Genomic DNA, 22,675 nt, shown 5'->3' with positions numbered 1-22,675 from the left:
AAATATTTGAATGTTAGGAGAATCACAACTGCCGGTAAGAATGATGAGCAATAACTCCGTCAAACATGTCTGTGTCATTTGGAAGCACGTATAGGAAGACATTACAAGTAGCGTGATTCTGTGTGCATGCTTTCTTGTTCGAGTACGCAAAACAAGCTCACTCGCGTTTTGATCATTCGATCAGTGAACAATCAGTGTCCTAAATGCTCCTTCCGTGGAGCCAACATCTTTCACATATGAGAAGAGAAACCAAGAGCTCATGCGAAAAGCCGCGACATTTATCAAAGAAGACTTCGCTTTAATATTCAACCAAGTACGTTTTTTTTATATCGTACCAGCATACCGCGCGCAAAGTGAGCCGCTAACAAATTTCAGGGATAAGCATACTCTACCAAGCCAGCACAGTGAATACAGATAACCACGTAAGGGCCCTGCAGTCCGCGATTGGTCCGATTCCCCTTACTTGTCTTGAGCTAGGTGGCTGGTCGAAAATCGCGGTGGCGTGCAACGGAAGGCTAGGATTGGAAAATAGGTTAGAAATGCTGCTAAAACAGATACTCAACAAACACTTGGCAATGCGATGCCGTATATGTAGCGAAAGTCTCAATAATGTTATACTATCAGCCAAAAAGATTTATTATGCGTAAATAAATCCACGCTCTCCGAAAGGTGCGAGTACCCAGTGCCTGAGCGCTCGGCGAGCAGCCATCTTCCGTTCCTTTCGGAACGGGGCAGTCTCCGGCTATTCAGAAAGCAAATTCAGTTTTCTTCTGCATATAAATGCATGTTTAACGCGGTCAGTTTTCGCAGTTTTATGACGTTGCGTGGCAGACAGGCAAAGTGGGCGCTGCGCCAAAGCGTTTGCCCAATAGCAGGCGGCTAACGGCAAAATGGCGTCGAATAAGAAATTATGATTTTTCATTCGTTCGGTGCAATCACCCATCATTAGCGTGCGCTCGTCATATCAGATGGGGAGCTATCGCGGTTTTGTGACGTCGCGTGACCGACAGGTGACGTGCGGGTGGCCCGAAAATGACTTGACCAATGGTGGAAGGCTGACTGCACAATTTGAATGGAAACGTTTGGAATAGCTTTACGTTATAGCGCCGCTCATTGCGATCTTACTAGACTCCTAGTAGCTTTGCTCTCCGCTTCATCTACGCGGTCTAGATGCGTGTACCCCTGCTTATGAGGCTGGCGCAATGAATACCGGCCCAGTGGAATGAACGCTATAGCTGAACAATAAGACGCGCCGTTTTTTTTAGAACGTTCATAAACAGACTGAGGCCAACGCTGTACGGTAGTGTTGCTTCGTTTTACACTGGAGGCAAAAAAATATGTAAGTGTAGAATCAGCTGCGGTACTTATCTGAATGAGGCGTACGCATTTCATAGTAACGTCGTGGTGTTGCGTGGTCGTGCACTGGTGCGTTTAGAACAATCGCGAGAACGACCGCGAGAGAATCGCGAAAGGGACAAGTGTGGTTTCAACACCGAACTGTTGGGTGACACCCTGCACGAGAAGACGCAGGAGAGGCGAGTGAAGAAGCAATGTTCACTCGTGTTATTGAGAGCCCACAGCGGATGTGGACGTGTGGCGAACTGATGAGGGAGACGTAGGAAATGAAGCAAATGCATGCAGCTTAGCCTGGAACGTCGGCATGGCGTGGTTCTCGTTGTTGCTTGAGTTTGGCAGCGTGTTGCTGTAGTCACCCGGTCTGCGCAACGTCGTTCATTCGTTTCTGGCGTAACCTGTGTTCACGCCTATACTCTGCGTTCCTGGGTTTCCGTTCTTCTTCACTAAGTGGCTCCGCTCTTGTTGGCACCATTACGGTAAAAGTGACAGCGCTACGGCGACCAGAACTGCCGCGGAATGCGGCGCCACGTGACTAATGAGGCAAGCAAACTACTGCAAGTGGTTGCTCCACAGTTCTGGTGCGTGCCGGAATGTGCTCGTCACGTGGTCACAGAGACGCGCTCGTGCCACTGATGGCGCGATCGTCGTGCCGGATGCGTTGTTCGCGTCAGGTTGCGTTGGCGGCACCAGTGCGTCGAGCCATCGGTCGCAGAATAGACGCAGTTGTTCTCGTCAACGTGCTGTAACGTGTGCGCGCGTTCACGCTACGTCGAAATATTTTTAGCCTTATAAAGGGCAACTCCGCTGTTTTCAAAACCAGATAAGACAGTTGTCATTTTCAAAGGGTATTGACCATCCTGTCCCCGGTAGGGTGGTGCAATTTGCATACAAATTGAACAATATTATTAAGTAACCCTTAAATGAGATACCCAAACCGAAAGGGTTGTCTGCCTTGTGGAACGTCACGATGAGTCGATGACGCGAGATCATACACTACCGCAGTGTAAACACGCATGGCACAGTGTAAACGCGTGCTAGACACGCAATAGGCGTGGCGGTAACGACAAAGAAACGGAGCTGATGGCTGATGATACTTCTTGATGACACAAGTAGATTCTGCAGTTCTTCCGGACTAGACAGCGTCGATTTCCGGCAGCATTTCAACAACAGTGGCGGCGTAGTCTCTGACGTCGGACACACAGGCTTGCTAGTAGAAAGACGTAAATAGAGAATTCGCAACAAACATTTAAAATTCATTTTCAGCACACCTAAATATCTTGCAGCATTACAGTTTGGCACCGGTCGATAACCAGAGTGCAAAATCGAGCGTATATTGGAGCTTTTATTAATATCAGTGGACACTGAGAAATCGCCAGAGTTGCCCTTTAATGTTTTCCAACCGCCACTGCCGCCGCAGACGCAAAGGCCGACGCACGCATAGACACCACCGGCGACTGCAACGGCGAGGAGGAAGGGAAGGAGGGAATGCGCACACGAAGCGTCTTGCTCGGCGAAGGGAGACAGCACTGGCGAGCCCACGCCAACCTGAGGCCCTCGAACGCGCGGTGGGTGACGACGCGAGAATGCGCGCACAAAGGCCAACGTCTTTTCGCGGTTGCGGCCTTCTAAGCGTTTTATTGCGACAGCAATTATATGGGCACTCCAGGCGCATAACTGCCGTAGCCCAGAGGTTCCGAATAAAGTCCACGGGCGATAAAACAATCGCATCGCACCGTATGATGTATGTGCGAACGAAAGCGTTCGAGGGTGAGCAGGCGAACGCGGTTCAATCCAGCAGCTCGCGTGCGCCAGCGAGGAACGCGAGCCGGAAGCGTGCCCTCTCCTGATGCGCGCGATGCACGGGGGTAAGGCGAGGGAGGGGTGGCTGTTCTCCGGCGGCTGCTAGGGTGCGTCGATGTCCTGCTCGCTCACCGCTCCGAAGAGTGGAGACAACCGCGCCGTCTACTAAGGCGTTAGTCACGTGAATGGCGAACGCCATAGTCGACGCCTTTGACGGAAGCCGTAGGGACGCGTTGGCGGCGCTCGTTTGTCTTGAAAGCGATCTGCGACGTGGCGCAAGTGGGCGCCTGCACGGGCCTCGCCTTCAAAGCGATCTTTGATGTTTGTAGTTTGCGCGTAGTGCCGGTAGCTTGGTATGCGCTGTGCTTTCGACGTTTTGTTCCCGCTGGAAGCAACAGATGCACGAAGATAAATTCGTTTGCTACTGCCCCGATCCCCACTCCAGCATTTTGACAGCGAGTTTCCGCGCTAATCGAGCGAGATGTGTACATGTTTACCTTTGCGCGCGTGACACCGTGCTTGTTAATTTAGATAAATCACGTTGGCGGGCTTGTTGGATTCAAACCATGATAGAATGTGTAAGCGCGACTCAACAACGACATAGAAAGCAGTCGACGCATAAAGGCAGAGCTGCCTTTGGATGTCTGCTTCTTTCTACGTCCTCATTGAGTCAGGCTTACATATTCTGCCATTGTTATTTTCGACAGTGAGTGAATGTTTACAATTTACATACGGTTGCTAAAACTACTATCCTTACCTGGTACAGCTATCCACTAATTTGCTATCGCAATCGGTGCTTCGCCTTTCGGACGAAACTGCAACATTTCTTTCAACCGTTGTGGGCGGCTTGGCGTACTTCGAACGTCAGCCCGTGGCTTTGGCGACGTGACACAAGTTGTTCATCACATAGGCGAATAGTAACATCGCCCAATCTTCGCAGCGTTTCTTGCCTCTTACATAAATGGTCAATGGTTGGCGATATTATTTCCCTTTGGGGTCAAAACACGCTATACAACGCAACTAACATCCCTTGAGCGAAACGCGCTGCTCATCTTTAATAGAGAAGCACCTGTTTAGTCACTAAATCTTTGGCGCACCTTTTTTTTTTGCTTCTACGCGCAGGTTCTACGTGAGACAACTGAAGTCTGCGTTCAGGTCTGCGTCTGCACAGCGTTTCGCCAACCAAGTGGCCGGAGAAGCATGTCTGAATTCTCGCAAGCTTTCGTCACCAAACGTGCACCCGACCGGGTCAGCATCGACTGGGACTCACTGAACATCCCGTGCACTAAGAAGGATGGTGCCAGCTGCAGCCTAATGAAACATCGTAATGATTTGAACCAAGTCTTTCGAGGTGCTTGCCTAGAGCTTGGGGAAGATGGGCGAGGAGAGAGCAGAGGTGCCGTCCTAATCGAGTGTGGCCAGGCACGCGCGTGCGCGTTCGCTCAACACAGCCCGGAGCAAGTCTCGCGCGAAGCGAGGGCACTGGATCTGGCTGAGCGTCTACTTGCCGAGCATCGCTGCATCGCAGCGATAAAATTGAGCCCCATTTGGATTGGTCGTGCCTCGATGCGTTCAGCAATAAATCGCAATCGCTTCTTGAAAAGCATTACCATCTGCCAAACAATTATATCATCACCTAGCGATGACGGTATTTTCCTCGAAATGCTCAATCCTATTTCACAGCGTGGAAATGTGGCCCTCAAGGTCAACGAGGTTGACGAGGAACGGGCAGTCGACGTGACCATGCCTGGAAAGTCACTCGGCTTAGGCATGGATCATCTCACAGCACTCGACATGTCAGATGTTCACATGACCGACACCCATGCACGTTGGCTGATCCGGGATCTTACTGAAAACAAGAGCATCACTGAACTCGGTGTCTCACACTGTGTGTTCGGCTATCGAGACGAAGCCTCCGACGCACTGTTCGCCAGATACCTCGCCAAAGACTGCGCGCTGCGAAAACTGACTCTGAAATCGACTATTATTTACGGAAGACGGTTGCACCTGGCCCTGACGGAAATCATCGATGCACTCTGCAAGATGAATACTTTAGAGGAACTCAACGTGGCTATCGTCTTGGCGCCCGTAAGATTGTGAGTATTGCTTATAATTGCACCACGAACGGACGGTACACCAACAGGGCATCTCGAAGCACGTATTACGTGCTACGCAGCACGTATTCGCCCTGTAATACCGAAAATGTCATTAGGAACATTAGAACTATCATATACTTAGTGTCAAATGTAATTTAATGGACGCAACTTAACGTAATGAATATAATATTGTATTTCATGCGCTGTAGCTCGCTTTTGAATTGTGGAGAGTTCAGCGAACAAATCATTATTTCTATATTTGGCCCACAGACCGAGTTTATTTAAGATATCAGAGATTTCTTTCAGCAAAATCGGTCCTCGTGGCTTCAAATAGAAGCGCACATGTTTAATACAGGGTGCTTCAGCAAACACTTTCAAAATTCTTTAGAAGTTGCCTGTAGCTGACAACAAAATTCTAGTTTATGAGCCGGTCTACTCGAAGCGGCGGAAACTATTTGCACAAAAGATTGAAATCCAAAATCGACTTATTAGGAATTCACTGATTATCTTTCTAGCCGAATATCTTATGAACCGTATTGCAATTTACAAATTGTAGCAGTGGCCTTCGCAAGGCGGGTCCACTTGGACCGAATTCTCAGGACGACACCAGTTTCGAGATATAAATCGGAGAAATGAAAAAATGCATTGCGGAGAAATGCATTTGGCGTCCCAGTTACTTGTGTGCTTCAGTGCAAGAAACGACGTTTCCTTAAGAATTTAACTGGAATGCCAATGCGTGCCAATGACTGGTGTCATCTCGAAAATTCGTTCCAAGTGGTTGCGCTTTGCGAACTCCACGGCTAGAATTTGTAAATTGCACTGGGGGCCAAAAATTGTAATTAGTTAAAAACTTCATTAGTGAATTCTTATTACTTAGTCTGTCTTGCACCCCCAATTTCTTGTGCAATTATTGTCCGCCGTTTGGAGTAGACCAGCTCATGAACTAAAGCTGCGATATCTGCCAAAGGCATCGTTTAAATATATTTGAAAGTGTTCGCATGAAACATCCTGCATCTCCTTGTTGTCGAACTACGATTGGAAATTACGCGCCTATGAACGCGATTTACGTCGCTCCGAGTTAGCTGTTTTCTTGGAATTTGTATTGTCATTAGTTGAGATTGCCATTGGTGTCATGTGTTCAAGCTCCTGTTTGATTCGTCACTCTAGGGGACAGCAGTGAATGGTCATTAGACAAAATTGAAGTTGCTCTTAAAGAAACACGAAAACGCTCTTTTAAGTGAGTAGAATTAGGTATCGTTTTCAATTGACTACTAGTAATTGCGAAGGGAAATGGTCAACACTGCCAGGGAAGAGGCCAAACTTGCTTCTAGTTGAATTTTGTGCCGGAACCTCAGCCCCTCATTTCGATATGGCCTCTTGGATATCAAATTCCTTTTATTTTATTTTCCGCTGCTTCATTGACGCGATAGTTATCGACACCTTGTGGATCTTTTCGAATATAGCGTGGTCCTCATTTGTTGAAACATAAGTTCTCTTCTACACCTTAAGAAACGTCGATTTCTGTTTCTTCCATTAGAATGCACTGGATCTCTCAAGAGCTTTTTACTTAAGGAATAATTTTTTAACAAATAGCTTGTTTTATCCCCATGTGTTTCCAGCATGAGCACGGTCACCCACATCGCCGAAGTCATCACACGGAGTGCCACACTACGGCGGCTGAGACTACCTTCAACGTATTGCGAATGTCTTGCGCATGAATTGGATGTATATATCCAGCTTCCGGATCCCCAAGCCGAGAGGTGCATGGAGTCCTTGTGCCAAGCCCTGCAGAAACCGAACTCGACGCTCGGCCGGCTCTGCATCGACATGCGGACTTTCGGAGAAGCAGAGTGCCACGCCTTCTTCAATGCAGTCGCGAACAACAAGACACTGAAGACAGTGGTCGTCAACACCTTGCCCTGCATCAACGGACTCGACAGAGTCTCCAGAACTATCCGGGAGCGGGGACTCGATGACCGCGTTGTCGTCAAGGGACAACGTACGCACGGCAACACAAGGCAGCTGCAGCAATGCCCACAAATCTGCAATGCAACCATCAATACGCTGCTCCCAATCGCCAACATCCCGCACTCAATTATCCCATCTTTACGCGTTGTCAGTGGTTACCATCACATAACTTCACTGCAGGTTCATTGCTTTAGCTGCAAACCCAATGAATATTCCGCCTTGGCAGCATGTATAAGGGGCTCTACCGCGCTCACTGAAGTAGACATGCACCTGATTCCCACGCGTGTCCTTAAGACAAGCCCGGCGCTTCGGGAAGTGGAGGGAGAACTGGTGTCAGCTCTCGCTTCTAACATCAAGCTAGTCAGCGTCCACCTCATGGGCTTGCAGCTGACCTACGACGACTTGAACGTGCTCGCTCGAGGGGCTAGGAGGAGCCTCAGCCTCACCGAATTCATCATGAGTCCTGATTGCATCCTTTACAAGAGGTGTGATAGAGAGAGCTGTCCTGTACACGTGACCCAAGCGTCCCCCGAAGCATCCGAGCACACGGACGACGCGCTGGCAGACATCCTGGTATGAATCTGCACTTTTTCTTTTTTTGTTTGTTCGCCATAACAAGGAAAGTGATAACCTACTAAAGACAGCGCCCGCAGAAGACTGTCCACATTGAATATTCTAGAAAAATTACTAGGTGGAACTCTTGATTGTCATTAGCATATTGCGTGATAAACGCGACCATTATCCATGATCTGCGCATGTGCACTGTGACAAATATGTCTGCTTAGAAGACAGTGTGTACTTCCAAATTTAGAAAGCGAAAAGCTGTCATTAAAGGTGTCTCAAGAATGCTCAACGCCACAAGAAGGCGTAGACAAATGTACCTATTATGCATGATTGACCCGTTAGCTGACTGATGAACTCGCCAGAGTGCCCCGCGGGATACTCCGTAAGACTTACGAAATTAATCTTGGTGCCGACTAGTCGTACAGTAAGCTTCGCTGGGTCGTTCACACATAGACTGCGACACACTGCGCCTTTCTTTGCCTGCAACTTTTAAACTAATGAAATGCATCGTTAAGTCTCCCACATGTTAAATAAACCTTCGATATTTCATGAAATTCAACTTGATTTTCCCCTTACGTTCACGTAAAGACGCTTGTTCTAGTTATGCGAGTCGAGCATGACCGAACCACCAGAAAACGTTACTGCGCGAGAGTGGTCAAGTGCTCGAAGCTGGGTGCGGCAGTACGATTATTTTTGATGCGAAAAGCTTCGCTACGTTAGTCAACACTGCGCTTCGCACGAGCCGGGCTATGTCGGAATTGGCTCCGATGGTGGATCCACACGACGGACGAAATCCCTCTTTTTCGCGACGGACTGCGCATCACGTGACTACGCGTTACGGATTTGTGCCGTCCGCGAGTCGTCCGCGACCCCCACGGATGGAAAATGCCGAGCTATTTTTCGCATCCGGATTTTGAGCGTCGAATATTGCGGATTTAGCCTAGCATGCTCTACAGTCTGGCAACAAGCGTGGCTTTGGGATCTTTCTGAAACAGCTTCATCGCTACTGACACTATTCGTGTCCAATTCGGACAAAACAACACCCATTGCGGCCAACCGTCGTTTCCTTTCGATCTCCATTTTCATTTAGAGTGAAAACACCTATGACAAAGTCTTTGTTACACTGATGGCGCCATCTAGAGTGAGTAAAAACAAGCAATTATATTATCTTACGGCCACTGAGATCCGCCCGGGCCGCCGCAACATCTTCGAGGCCATGTTCTGCCAATACAGCCACTCTAAGCCTACACGCCGAGAACCTGAGTATCGCTTTCGGAAACGGTGCCGCTCATCACGAATACATTGCTGTCGATGCTTCTGGACACAAATTTAAATCAAACACAATCCTCAGATTGAATGTTACGGGCCACACAGTGGACGACGACGACTTGACAGGTTCGAGGCGGACGGTAGTCGCTTCGGGCGTAGCCGCCATCTTTTTTTTTTCCGGCGCGGTCGTCTGCTCAGTCCGTCCGTCGTCTGGACGCGCTTCGCAACAGGACGGGTGGCGGAATAAGCATCCGCGGCACAGATTTGCGCGGAGCCGTCCGTCGTGTGGATACACCATGGTGTATTACGGGGAAGGTGGCCGCCGCGGGCTCCGTCACCTGACCTTTCGCCGCTGACACTTGTGACGTCACGCTCGGCGCAGGTGGCCACTGCCGCGCTCTATGCGTCATCGTTTGACGTTCGCCGCAAGCGCGTGTTTATCGCGGACGCCGACTATATAACACCTTGCCAGAAAATAGGCCTCCGCATTGAACATGGAAGGAGGAGAGAGTGATACCACCGATACAGAGAGCTGTGTTTATGGCTGTACCGAAATCGCAAGACAATGTGCCCAACAATGATGAATAAAGAAGTTTAATAATGCTGCATAACTTATGGTATATATATTTGATAAGCATTTTGCATAACTACACAAGGCACACGTATAGCATATCCATAAGTTTAACCGTACCGATCATACTGGAATCTTAACTCCGTGCCACTGGAGCAATGTATATTGCAGAGTCGAACGCGCTAACCACTAAGTAATCACGGAACATCGATGCTGGATAATTAGCGCAAGACTTCACGCTGATTCGCCAAGAAGTGAAAAGGGGTTATGCATTTCGTAGGCGAGAAGGAGCAGCATTGCAGTGCACGAGGATCAGATTTCGGGGCATTGGAAAACAATGTGTTCTTGACAAGATGGCGGTGGTGTCCTTCTCGCGATTTTCCTCGTTATCATGCTCATGAAAATGGCAGCGGCGGCATAAAAGAGGCTCTACATGACAGTGATGATGATAAACTTCCCACAAGGTACACAACCACGGTAGAAGATCCGCCGAAATTTAAGGTTGTTGGCGGAAAACAACCTGGATATGAATCGTCAAAGTCGATGCTCGACAGCGACGTCTAAGCGTCAAATATCTCACGCATATCTCGTATTTCACTCCTGGCATCATTTGTTGTCAAAGATGTTTGTTGTCAAAGAAGCGTTTTATCAGCGCAACGATTCCTTCACCGGCCTCCTACATGCTGATCCAAACGCTGAATTAGTGAAACGATGGAAGGATTCTCCAAATTGACCATTCATTTAGAAAAAACACACTGGGGTGACAAGACGTTGCACTAAGACTTTCTGCTAACGAACGAAGGAAATGCGAACTGTGCATGTTTTACACAAAACGAGTAAAAAATACGATACCTTATAGAAAAAAAAACAATATATTTGCAGATAGCTCGAATTTAATGACATGTTCAGCGTCACGTAACACCTGATCTTAGGTGAGCAGGCACGTGGCTAATAAACTTTCGCACGCTAATGAGATGAATGTTGGCAGATTCGAGACCCTCGACAATGGGCAAAAAAAAAAAGGATGTTAAACATCCGTACACAATAAGTGCCGCTGGCTAACACACCTATGGCCGTAGATCTAGTAAATATGGATACCCAACTTAGTAACCAGATTGATAACCGTGGCTGTATAACAATTGGTAGTACAACGCCCGCGTAATGCTGGCGTTGTGGGTCCAGCTACCAACGGCGAAAAGTTACTGTTGCCACCGTTTTCATTTCCCTTTTTCTTGATTATTGTGCACAATTCAAAGGTTAATTTTCCCAATGCTTTCGCCTGCCTAATATATGTATGTATATATATACATATATATACATATATATATATATATATATATATATATATATATATATATATATATATATATATATATATATATATATATATATATAGTTGAATAAACGAAGGAGCACACTCACGAAAATTGCAGTTTTGATGTTTTAACGTTGCGGCCGTGGGACGGCCTTCGTCAGAATACACCTTTATGTTTGACATGGCTGCTTTTAAAATGCAGATATCGCTGTCGGTCAGTGGGCTTTCTGTAAAGATTTGTCGTCTAGTTACCATTGCTCAGAGATACCGAGACGTCAAGAAAGTTTATGCTGAGTGATGAATAGGAATGGGAAAAGGAAATGGACGGTACGGCGTTGTTAAAATCAGTAATGAAGGAAAGTAATGCAGCTTCACCATGGTGCCAAATTAAGAAAATGTCATCAATACATAACTAACCGCATTTTCGAATCTGGCACTTTTCCTCTATGTCTAAAGAAGGCTAAGCTTATTCCCGTATTTAAGAAAGGTGCCAAAGACCTAATTTCTACCCAGGCGGCACGTCAGGTTGGGCCAACGTTGGAAACATATTGGCACTTCTTGGCCCAATGACAGCCTAAGATTAACAGCGTGGTTCCAATATTGGCAGTGCCATTCTGGTTCCTGGCCCAATGTTGGCCTAAGGTTAACAGCGTGGCGCCAATATTGGCTGTGCCATTCTGATAGAGATCCAACGTTGGCCCACATTACACAGTCAGTAAACAATATTGGCTGTGCCATTCTGATAGAGATCCAATGTTGGCCCACTTTACACAGTCAGTAAACAATATTGGCTGTGCCATTCTGATAGAGATCCAATGTTGGCCCACTTTACACAGTCAGTAAACAATATTGGCTATGCCATTCTGATAGAGATCCAATGTTGGCCCACTTTACACAGTCAGTAAACAATATTGGCTATGCCATTCTGATAGAGATCCAATGTTGGCCCACTTTACACAGTAAGTAAACAATATTGGATGTGCCATTCTGATAGAGATCCAATGTTGGCCCACTTTTCACAGTCAGTAAACAATATTGGCACTGCCGTTCAATAAGGCGGGAATTATTGGACCGACATCCGTATGGATTCGCCAATATGGGTTACTAGTTGGCTTTCTTTGGAGGACATTGGCCCGTAATTAGCTAATTTTCGCCTTGTCGGCTTTTAGTGCTCTACGACTTGCTGAGATGGAACAACCTGTTTTGAAAACAAACGCACTGATCACAGGCACACTGCGCAGGAACCAAAAATATGTTCTCCCATGTCAACTCCATGAATGGTACACCGCCATTATTGCACTTCTCCTTTACCGAAATGTGTCCCCTAAAGAGAAAAGCCAGTGTACCACGTAGCAAGCAGGGGAAGTAGCATAAATTTAGCCGCTGCTTTATTGATCGTGAATAAGAAGTTGAGCTTTCCATAAGAAGCAACGGTATTGCGAATTTGCCTGCGCATTGTATTTTTTGCATGTATGCTCCGCGGCTTTAGTGGGTCAGGATTCTGAGGAGAATCGAGAATTACAGTGCCTCAGAGCTGATGGAACCGTTTTATATTGCATCGAGATGGAGCGGATATGCATTAGTGAAGCTATTGTTTGTTTGTTTAGCATGCATGGCATGTTGCGGCGACATCATGCTCCTATTCTAATATATTTGTTTGTTCGTGCATGTGTAGTAAGCTCCTTGTATGAATGCCCCTGACAGAAAAAAAAATTAATTGCACGTTTTGGCATTTGCGTGTCAACAACCTCTTGTCGTTGCATTTAGTAGGCACGGCGCATTCCGGATTTTTTTTTTCGGCCTAGCTTTCCGTCCTTCAGCCCCCCCTTGCCTCTCCTTCACGCACCCAGGTGAGCCTGGTCAATGCTATCAGTCAAGCGTTCAGACAGCCATAAGCTGCTGTGTCGAATTGGGTGCTCTCGGAAGCATGGGGGAAAGCAGCGGGGTCACTATTGTCCTCCTTGTCGCCCTCCATCGCTGCCACCCCAAAACCCGTTCGGGCTAGGTCCAGCGGGGGAAAGGGGCGTTTTATGCCGTATTCTTCGTTCACCCTTTCCTTTCACTCTTTCCTTGTATGCGTCGCTAGCACGCCGACTGGGTGCAACACCGCCTGAGTGCTTGCCGTCCGTTCTTGCCAGAGCACTCCTCTCGTGAAAAATTCTTGCTTGCGGTCGTCATTCCTACTGAGAAGCCTACATCTTGAAATACGCAGAATGTGGCCACGAATTTTTGTGAGTGTTAGAATTAATATAGGCGAAACAACAATTAGAAAAAAAGTCGGCGCTCGTGGGCACCGTCTTCGATCTGGGATGAACTCGGATACAAAGAAGCATGGATCATACAATGGTGAGTGCATTTGTTTTGCGCATGTTAAAAGTTTTATCAGAAGCAATATCACCCAAGCTATATCACCCAAGCAATATCACGCGGTATATATATTACTGAAACAGGCCTGGCTAATGTAGAATGCCTGTAATTAAATAGCTCTTTTTATTTGCAGCCTTTGAATAGTGCCTGGAGTAGAACCACGTGTAAATCTCTGTGAATTTCATTAATTTTAAAGTGCTACGCTGACTAGGTTTGAGCTGTAAACAAAGCGGACGGATCCTGCGCATTTTATGTCTGTTCTAAATATTACGTTACATCTTGTACAAGGTATGCCATATATGTCGAAATATTAAGAAGTGTTACTTGACAAATCTCTTGCAAGAAAGTTTCTTGATTCACCCCTTCGAACTCTCTGCTCCGATTTATAATATTGTTGCAGTATGGCGATTTTTCAAATGAAAACTCTCCATCATACATTTGTCATACCAACATCTCTGACATTGTTTCTTTTCATTTTACAGTGCAAACATTTCCTCCAAGTAATGGTGAAGTCGCTATCGGATATGGTGGCAATATCAACGAAACCACCGCGTTATCGTGGTCCTCGGGGGCCTGATAAGCCCGCTGTCATCCAAGCACTGACAAACCTGCCTACCGACGTCAGCTCCCTGCCCTGAAACCCCTGGCCAGCCCACCGTCCTCGGCACCTTGCCCAATTCCTATCCTGAGGGCAGTGCCAGTAAATAAACTGTTTGAAGATAACCGAGCGTCACCCATCTGGGTCCACGGAAAATGCCTGTTTGTGAAAATTTATTCGCAAATAAACTGTCATAAACGTCAATTTCAGTATTCTTTTATTATTTCCAATCATATATGACTTCTGCTTCTTGACATCTTTTTGCCGAGCTTTCCTAGCTACTATTGAGGAAGACAGTAAGGGGACAATTGCTACAAAAAATGCCGCTAGAAAAATGTTTGCGGTAAGAATATGTGCGTGCTCTGAAGCCAGCATATCTAGAATATTCGTCATGCAAAGGGCATTGGCTCAAAGCTGGCATTAATAATGGCAACGATATGGCTCAACACTGGTCCTACGCTGGCAGCACGATGGCTGCTGCATTGGCATAACATTGGCCCAATCTTGGCTTTAACGCTGGTCCTACGATGGCTGCTACATTGGCATAACATTGGTCCAATCTTGGCTTTAACGCTGGTCCTACGCTGGCAGCACGATGGCTGCTGCATTGGCATAACATTGGCCCAATCTTGGCTTTAACGCTGGTCCAACGATGGCTGCTGCATTGGCATAACATTGGTCCAATCTTGGCTTTAACGCAGGGCCAACATTGGATTGGGTTGCACTTTGCCAATATGCCAACATTGGTCCAACATTGGTACCAATTTTTGCCAGCATTGGGCCATGGTTGGACCAATGCTGGTGTGCTGCCTGGGTAACTACAGACCAATAGCTATTCTTTCGTCTTTAAGTAAGATTATTGAGTATTTATTAGTTAAACGTTCAAATAACTACCTTGAAAAATTTAGTTTAATTAATCCCTGTCAGTTTGGTTTCCGTTCCGGTAGTTCTACTTGCTTCGCATTGCTCTCTTTAACCGATTTTATTAAGAAATCTATAGACTGTGGTAAAGTCGTTGGCTCTGTCTTTTTGGATTTCACCAAAGCTTTTGACACGATTAACCACAGCATTTTGTTCACTAAACTTGAAGCATACGGCATTACTGGTCCCGCCTTAAATCTATTAAAAAGCTATTTGTTGGATAGGCAGTACGTGGTTTCTGTAGCGGGTGCCCTTTCTCAAACTAAAATAATTAACTTAGGTGTACCCCAGGGGTCCATTCTCGGTCCATTACTATTTATTATTTACATTAATGACTTACCAAACCTTTTACATTCATCTCACTGCGTTTTATACGCCGATGACACCACCATATCATTATCAGACACGTCGTTAATCTCATTAACATCAAAGTTAAATGCTGCGCTAACTGACGTTATAGAATGGTGTCTCAGTAATTACCTAATTATTAATCCAGAGAAAACTAAATATATTATATTCAATAGCGGTCGCAGGGTCCTAACTTCTCCACAAGCATTAACACTTGGTGCTCATCAAATACCAGCCGGTGACCTGGTTCTATTCCTCGGTGTTCTCCTGGATGCTAACCTCAAATTTGACTCCCACGTTAACAACATTAAGAAAAAAACGGCATTTGGCATTCGTGCTCTAATAAAAGCACGCGCCTTCTTTTCTCGCAAGGCTCTTTTATCACTTTACTTTGCTTTTATCCATAGTCATATTAACTATGGAATCGCTGCCTGGGGCAACACGTACAATTGCCACCTGTCATCAGTTCAGCATTTACAAAATCAAGCCATTCGTATCATTACTAGCAGTCCTCGTCAGTCAAATGCATCCATTTTGCTCCGTCAAAACCTCATTTTAACGACCGTGAACTTGTTTCAATATAATTTAACAACCTTATTTTTTAAGTTACTTAACAACCAATTGCTTTACGAATTCGTTGACCTAAATGATTTACATAACCACAATAGAACTAGGTTTGCCTTTAACAGAAATTTTTTACTGCCTCGTGTCCGTACCAACTATGGTAAACTAACATCATCTTTCGCTGGCATATCTTTATGGAATCATTTACCATCAAACATAAAATCACTCACATCATTCTATGCCTTCAAAAAATCCCTTAAAGAGTTCCTTTTGGCGCAGTGACGCAATTAAGGTTCCAAATGCATTATTTATTACCCTATTTCTCTTATGTTTTGCTGTTCACATGCTTGCTGTTGCCTTTAGTCGTTTTTCTCATAATGCTTTTTTATGTATTCTCATGTTTTTTGTGTCTGTTAAAATTTTGTATATTTCTAGCACACTTATATTTTTAGTTCATGTTCATCTCGGCCTGCCGATCATATTTTTCTCTATTTCGTTCTGTTCCTTCTTTACATAATTTAAAGGTTCTGTTGTACGCCAATATTATTTTTATTTTTTGTTAGTATTACGATACATTGTAATCACTTTTCTGTTGTTGCACTACAGTTCTTCGTTTCTGTTAGTGTACATTGCATAAGTTTTATTTCTGTCCTGCCACCTATGTAATTTTTTTTTCTTATAATTACCCACCGAGGGTCCCGGTTACAGTCTTCGACTTTGGGACCCTCGTCTGTAAAACAAAAATGTAACCGTTTCTTTGTTTGTAATGAATAAACTTGATTTGATTTGATTTGATTTGATTTGAATGAGGCGTTTGTAATAGAATGGTTTGAGGTAACGAGTAGCGAGGAAATTCTTTTCTAGCATGCCCATAAAAATGTTAGCATAATTGGGACCTATTATTGAGCCCGTGGAAGTGCCACTAGTTCGAACATAATGTTCGCCGTCGAATTCAAAGTTGTTAAGTTCAAGGATTAGTGTTAGAATTATGCCAAGGGTAAAATCGTCAATGGGTTTGTCATCTACAGAGTCGTTATATGCCCGGAGTACAGACTGAATCCCATCTGTATGGGGAATGTTCGTGTACAACGACGCTACGTCTAATGTGACTAGAAGAGCATCGCTAGGAACACGCAAGTCAGCGATATCATACAGGAAGTGCTTAGTATCTTTGATATAAGAAGAAAATTTAGGAGGAATTGAACTGATAAGGTTATCTACATAGCGGGACAAATTCTCTGTGACGGTACCTATTCCTGAAACTTTTGGTCGCCCTGGGTTGTATTCCTTATGAATTTTCGAGAGGAGATAAAATTTATCAGCTACCGGGCTTAGGGGGACTAATGACTTAACTACAGATTTTTAAATCTTGTTTTCTTTGACGAGATTGTCTAAAGTTCCCTTTACCGTGGTTTTGAACTGGTCGGTCGGGTCGTAACTTAGGTGCCTGTAGAATGACTGATCATTAAGATGTCTGTGAACCTCACTTAGGTAACTAGCTTTGTCCATAATGACTACTGCACCACCTTTATCCGCAAGTTTGATCATGTCGTCACGGTTAGCCAATGTCTCCATTGCATCCCTTTCTTTAGTGCTAAGGTTACGACGGAACGGTAATCGCATTTTGTGTATTCCGACAAAGGCCGTGCCACGGCCGAAGCGTTAAAACATAAAAATGTTATTTTCATGAGTGTGCTCCTTCGTTTCTTCAACTACCTATGCACCGGACCTACAGAACTTTTCGTTCAATTATATATATATATATATATATATATATATATATATATATATATATATATATATATATATATATATATATATATATATATATATATATATATATATATATATATATATATATATATATATATATATATATATATATATATATATATATATATATCCTATCTCTCAACACACTCACAGACATATATATATATATATATATATATATATATATATATGTCTGTGTGTGTGTTGAGAGATAGGATACGCGCTAGGCAAGAGCAGTACCGTGCACCCTTTGGAGACACGATTCATGACAAGTGCTTTTTACTAACCGGCGAATGCTTCAAATTACGTGGGTCTTGACCGGGGTTGCACCGGATTAACGTTTAATTACGCTAGCAAGCTATCGTGTCAGCAGAAGCCGAGTCCCAAGGCCCACTGCATTTGCAACGAGGCTTGTGTTACGCACTACGGCTATCACGATGTGACAACACGCTCGTCAATCACGTCGGATGCTTGCGTCATCTGCACACATGCCAAAATTTTGTGAACGAATATATTACGTACTTTGTTAGTGAAGAAATCGGGAAATTTGGAAGCAGCACTTGGTATCTTCTCGCACAGCGGTGATTGGAGATCGCTGGGAGAGGCCTTCGTGCTGCAGATGACGTAAAAATAGATGATGATGATGATGATGATGATGATGATGAAAGTTGTCTTTCTGTTCCCACACGGGGTTCGCCTGTAATGTTTGTTTTCTCTATGTGAAATTCTGTGGTTGCACTGGATGGCGCTTAAAGTTTATATGCTCATAATCACGTTGCGTAGACTTCATATCGGCATTGTACGAGATTATTTCTGCGACGATGCAAGCGATGCTATGATCGAGACGGCGCGTCACGTTTTCATAGTGTATGCACGGACACCTTCAATTGCCTTATCGATTCGCACGCGCTATCCACTTAAGTTCCGTTTTCGCGTACAGTGCAGAAGTGCTTCGAACGGTTGACTTTCGCAGGCTTACATTTTTTGGGCTTTCCCAACCATGGCTCATCTCTGTACACGCAGGAAGTGGCCAGGAAGAATTCATCCGCCGTCTTGGACGCTACAGACTTTGTGCTGGGCGAACAAAATGGCGTCGAGGGTGCCCGCGCCATCGAGCTGATGCGTGAGCACCCGCGTCTCCTCGAGAGGGTAATGGAAGGTGCTTACGTCACTAAGACCGAAGCCAAGAAGAGGATCCGCAGCGCCCTGCTTCGCGTCCGCAGCAGCAGCATTGACGAATTTATGACAATGACTGGCGTCGTCAAGGAGGCGGTGCAGTGCCTGAGCCATCCCGGTGCCAGGAGGCTTCAACTCGCCGACATTGGCCACGACTGCTGGCTCCACATTCGGAGTTTCCTGAAGATAGCGGACATCCTGTCACGTTGAGCAGGTCCAGGTCAGTGAAAACAATCTGGTGGCTTTTTTTTTTGTCGTTTGCATGGGGCCGGGGCTTGAAGCAATAGCTCGTTTAACACAGCATGACGAACTTGAATGTGACTTATTTATTTCTGTTACGATCGTCATTAGCCTTCAGATGACTCAATCGCAAAGCTCAAATTCATTTTTCTATGTGCCACATAATTACTTTGATAGTATAAAACGCACAACCCCAGAAGGCACATATATCGCAAATATTCAATATCTTCTTGGATTGTATTTCAGTTACATGGGAGATAAAAAAAAAATACCGTCTTATTTATACCTTTACTTTTTTTCATACATAATAAGAAACTTCTAATGAGATCACTGAGAACCGGATTGGTTTTCAGTGATGGTTGTCGGGCTTTCTTATTCATCGATAGCTTCACCGGCGAGATATTTTATTGAAAGGTGAAAATGCTGCCCTGGTTATGCCGGCCTTGTTAGCTCGTTTAGTCAGAATAAAATTGTATGAGGAGGAGTAGAATTAAGGGGAAACACTTAAGAATAAACGAACTTGACAATTGAGGTTCCGTGTAGCATTTACCAATTGTTTTTTGTATATATATATATAAAGGAAAACTGACATGCCATTTCAGCTAGCCATCTGTTGCATTAAACGACTGTCTTCGGCATGTACTATATAAAAACATACCAATAGCGCTAAACGAACCTAGAACATGTTTCATACTAGCTGGTGTACAAACTACATTTGGTTTCATTTATCGGGAGATCTCAGTATCATGACGTCATAATGCGGAAAATGGGCACACGGGATGCAAACATCTATGTCTCGGTGCTCTGCTGTGCTACCAAACAAGGCCATGCAGTGAGTAACCATGTAGGACATCAGTAAGCACATTACTTGACGTAATTTATTTTTCATAAATAGACCTGCTAATGGCCGTCTCCTATTCTTAACGCCTTTATTTCCAAGGCACACCAATTACACAAGTTAGAGGAATAAAATGGCAGTAAAAAGGGCCAGTTGGTGGTCGGTCATACTTTCTTCCTGTTCTATGTATATAGTACAAAAAGGAGCGACGCCAAATTATAATGCCCAAGCTTCAACTACAGTGAATACTGTCATGACACAGCGACACTAACGGAACATGCAAGGTCCAATTGCTTGAATGATTAGACTTCTGCAATACATATTTTATTCGTAATTAAAACAGAGCTTTGATAAACTAGAAAGTGATGAGATATCACGACCTCTTATTTTGAATGAGTTGGCATGCACGAATGCTTTAATTTTCTACACAGCCTGCAGTATGAGACTGAGACGACTAACGGTGTTGACACATTTGTATGGTTATCGCTTCCTCGTTGTGTTGTTTATGCTAATCAATAAATTTTACCAATATCTGCTTCTTTCTGCAGTCTTCGGCATCAGAAGTTGGCAGCCCGAGGAGAGAAGAAACCACGCTGGCTCCTCCTGCTGGCGTAGAAGTACGGCTGTAAATAGGGGCTGTTACGTTTCAACTAGTAGGGCTCGGTAGTGCACCTCTTGATTTTTCCCATTCGTCACATCGCCGACCCAGGAAGCTGTTGGGAAGCCACTGTACACCGTTTGTCATCGCCGATCCGGAAGTGTTCAAATGTGGATTCACTGTGTGGTGGCGTGTAAGCAGTGGAGGAGGCGTTAGGTCACTTTCCTCGTATTACTTCACGTGACATGAATGGTCATTGGAGTTTCCTTGACACGCGCCAATTTCGCAACGATAGCGGCGTGCCCATCTTTGTTTATTCACCCTGATTTCAGAACTGAAACAAAGCTTAGATGTATTTCTGTCTCACCCGATACTATGTCCAGCTGTTGTTTTGATTTGCATTCTGCACTTCAGAGCGAGTGATTTGAGGCACTTACTGGGCGCTAGAGTTCTGCAAAGTAATGTCCATGGTTTTATTGAGGTAATTAGTAACATGCAACAAAGCGGACGTGCGTCTTCCAGCGTGCCTAAGACCATGTGTTCGAGTGCCGAGACGCTTCTTACACTTTTGTATCACTCTCTCCGTAAAGTGTCAAATGTCAGTGTTGTACTGTATATTGTAATCGCCATGCCTGACGAAAGTAAGAAATAATACATGCCTGTTTCTGCAGTGGAGCCCGAGCTACCATTTGGAACTCGAATGAGTTCGCTACACGCATTGAATGTGAGAGACTGCAGACGAGAGCTCGAACGTAGTTGAATTGAACGTGACGAAGTTTGTTATTTCCTTCAATGTATTCTTATTCCTTTTTAAAGCATTGTATTTAGCTTACTTTTTACACAGGGGAAAAGTCAAGTATTCAGTACCACGCACTCGACATAAACTGTCAGCTATAGTTATATTATCGCCCTTATTACTTCAGTATGTAATGCTACATCGACATTCAGCAGGCGTTTCGTTCTTGAGCTAGATATGTCACAGTATGTATACTTCTGATCTCAAACCAAGCGTTCATAATACTGTGGTGGAACTCAACGCACACAATTAGCTTCCAAAACCGAAAACAGTAGTGACACAGTAGACGTTGACGGCATGTAAGTGCAGGCCGGAGGGCAGAGAATGACTTGGCGCAGCGACAATTTCTAGTAATTTTACCTCCATAAAGTGAGTTTCGTTCACGCAGGAACCACTCACCTTTTGTTGGCAGCAGAATGTCATAGCCCCAGTGGCACGTCAATAAACCGGAGAACAAGTTCGCTGCCGACAGATCTGTGTTTTTGTTGCCTGTAAGTCAAAATTGCAATAAATGAGCGTGTCATGGCATAAAGAGTGTTTGTGGCCTTTTATTGAATACAGTGCATGGTGTGTAAACAAGAAATGCAGAAATTGAACACTCCCAGGGTTAGTTTAGGAGCAAAGTACAGATAACCCAGATGGTGGATGGCAAAACTGCGCCGCGGTAGCGCTAATGGTAAAGTATCGCTTGATCCACTTTCATGTCCTTTAATTTATCATTTCTTTAATTCAATTAGTAAATACGAGTGATTTACCCTATGGCGTCCTTGGTGCCTTTGTTTGTTGGTTTCTTATGATATGGTTAATAAAATACGGGCCCTAGGTTCCCTTTCTTCTCGTTTATTACATTACGAGGGTCTCGAATCCGGCCACATTGATGCCTTGATTTAACTTGCGTGCATTTATTGGCCGGTTGCTATCACCCAAATAGATAAAGTACTCATGACGCCTGCGACAAAAAAGATGTTCCACATCCCACGCCTAGGTTCGTGAGTGGTGGCGCTGGCTAACACTCCCAGGTTTAGTTGTAGCAGTAAACCGCAGAGAGGGAATGGCAAGCCGGGGCCTCCGCAGCAGCTCAATTGGCAAGAGCATCGCACGCTTGATGCGAGAACGTCGGGTCGTATATCACCTGCGACCAGTTCTTCATTCACTTTCATTTCCAATAGTTTCTCGTTTTTTTTTTAATTAGTAAGTGCGTAATTTTTCCTACGTTGCTCTTGCTGTCCTTGTTTGTTGGCTAATGGTGTGGTCTTCGAAAATGTGGCCCCTCGGTTCTGCTGAGGGGCCCCAACTGCCTTCTTCTTCACATAGAGCCGAACTTGTCATCGGCTTCCCACTAATGTCAGCGTATCATCGATATCGCACTCTCCTATCGTTGTTTCCAGCATATTTAATCAGCACGACAAGATCATCCAGGCATATCGGAAAAGTCACGGCCTTTCGAGCGTTACCACTATGCGATTGGACACTCAGTGCAGTGAGCTTCCCGTTGCACTAAAACAACGCGTACCATC

The 22,675-nt window shown here is 45.0% G+C and overlaps 1 protein-coding gene across 1 annotated transcript; it reads left to right on the top strand.

Moving 5' to 3' along the window:
* The first annotated feature begins 3,529 nt into the window (after nucleotides 1-3,529).
* Nucleotides 3,530-21,604, top strand: LOC139052829 (uncharacterized). The gene is made up of 5 exons (XM_070529976.1): nucleotides 3,530-3,639; nucleotides 4,279-5,252; nucleotides 6,872-7,793; nucleotides 18,534-18,906; nucleotides 20,313-21,604. The coding sequence occupies exons 2-4, from the start codon at nucleotides 4,357-4,359 to the stop codon at nucleotides 18,894-18,896; spliced, it is 2,181 nt and encodes a 726-aa protein (XP_070386077.1). The 5' UTR covers nucleotides 3,530-3,639; nucleotides 4,279-4,356; the 3' UTR covers nucleotides 18,897-18,906; nucleotides 20,313-21,604.
* Nucleotides 21,605-22,675: the final 1,071 nt, after the last annotated feature.

Source organism: Dermacentor albipictus, unplaced genomic scaffold (assembly GCF_038994185.2).
Source record: "Dermacentor albipictus isolate Rhodes 1998 colony unplaced genomic scaffold, USDA_Dalb.pri_finalv2 scaffold_39, whole genome shotgun sequence".
Classification (NCBI taxonomy): Eukaryota; Metazoa; Arthropoda; class Arachnida; order Ixodida; family Ixodidae; genus Dermacentor; species Dermacentor albipictus.
Note: the sequence above shows the minus strand (reverse complement) of the source record. Positions and strands in the feature narration are given on the sequence as shown.

Coding starts and splice junctions, on each gene's coding strand:
- LOC139052829 (XM_070529976.1), top strand. CDS start 4,357: ATGTCTGAATTCTCGCAAGCTTTCGTCACCAAACGTGCACCCGACCGG. Junction 5,253..6,871: donor GTCTTGGCGCCCGTAAGATT/GTGAGTATTGCT, acceptor ATGTGTTTCCAG/CATGAGCACGGTCACCCACA. Junction 7,794..18,533: donor ACGCGCTGGCAGACATCCTG/GTATGAATCTGC, acceptor CTGTACACGCAG/GAAGTGGCCAGGAAGAATTC.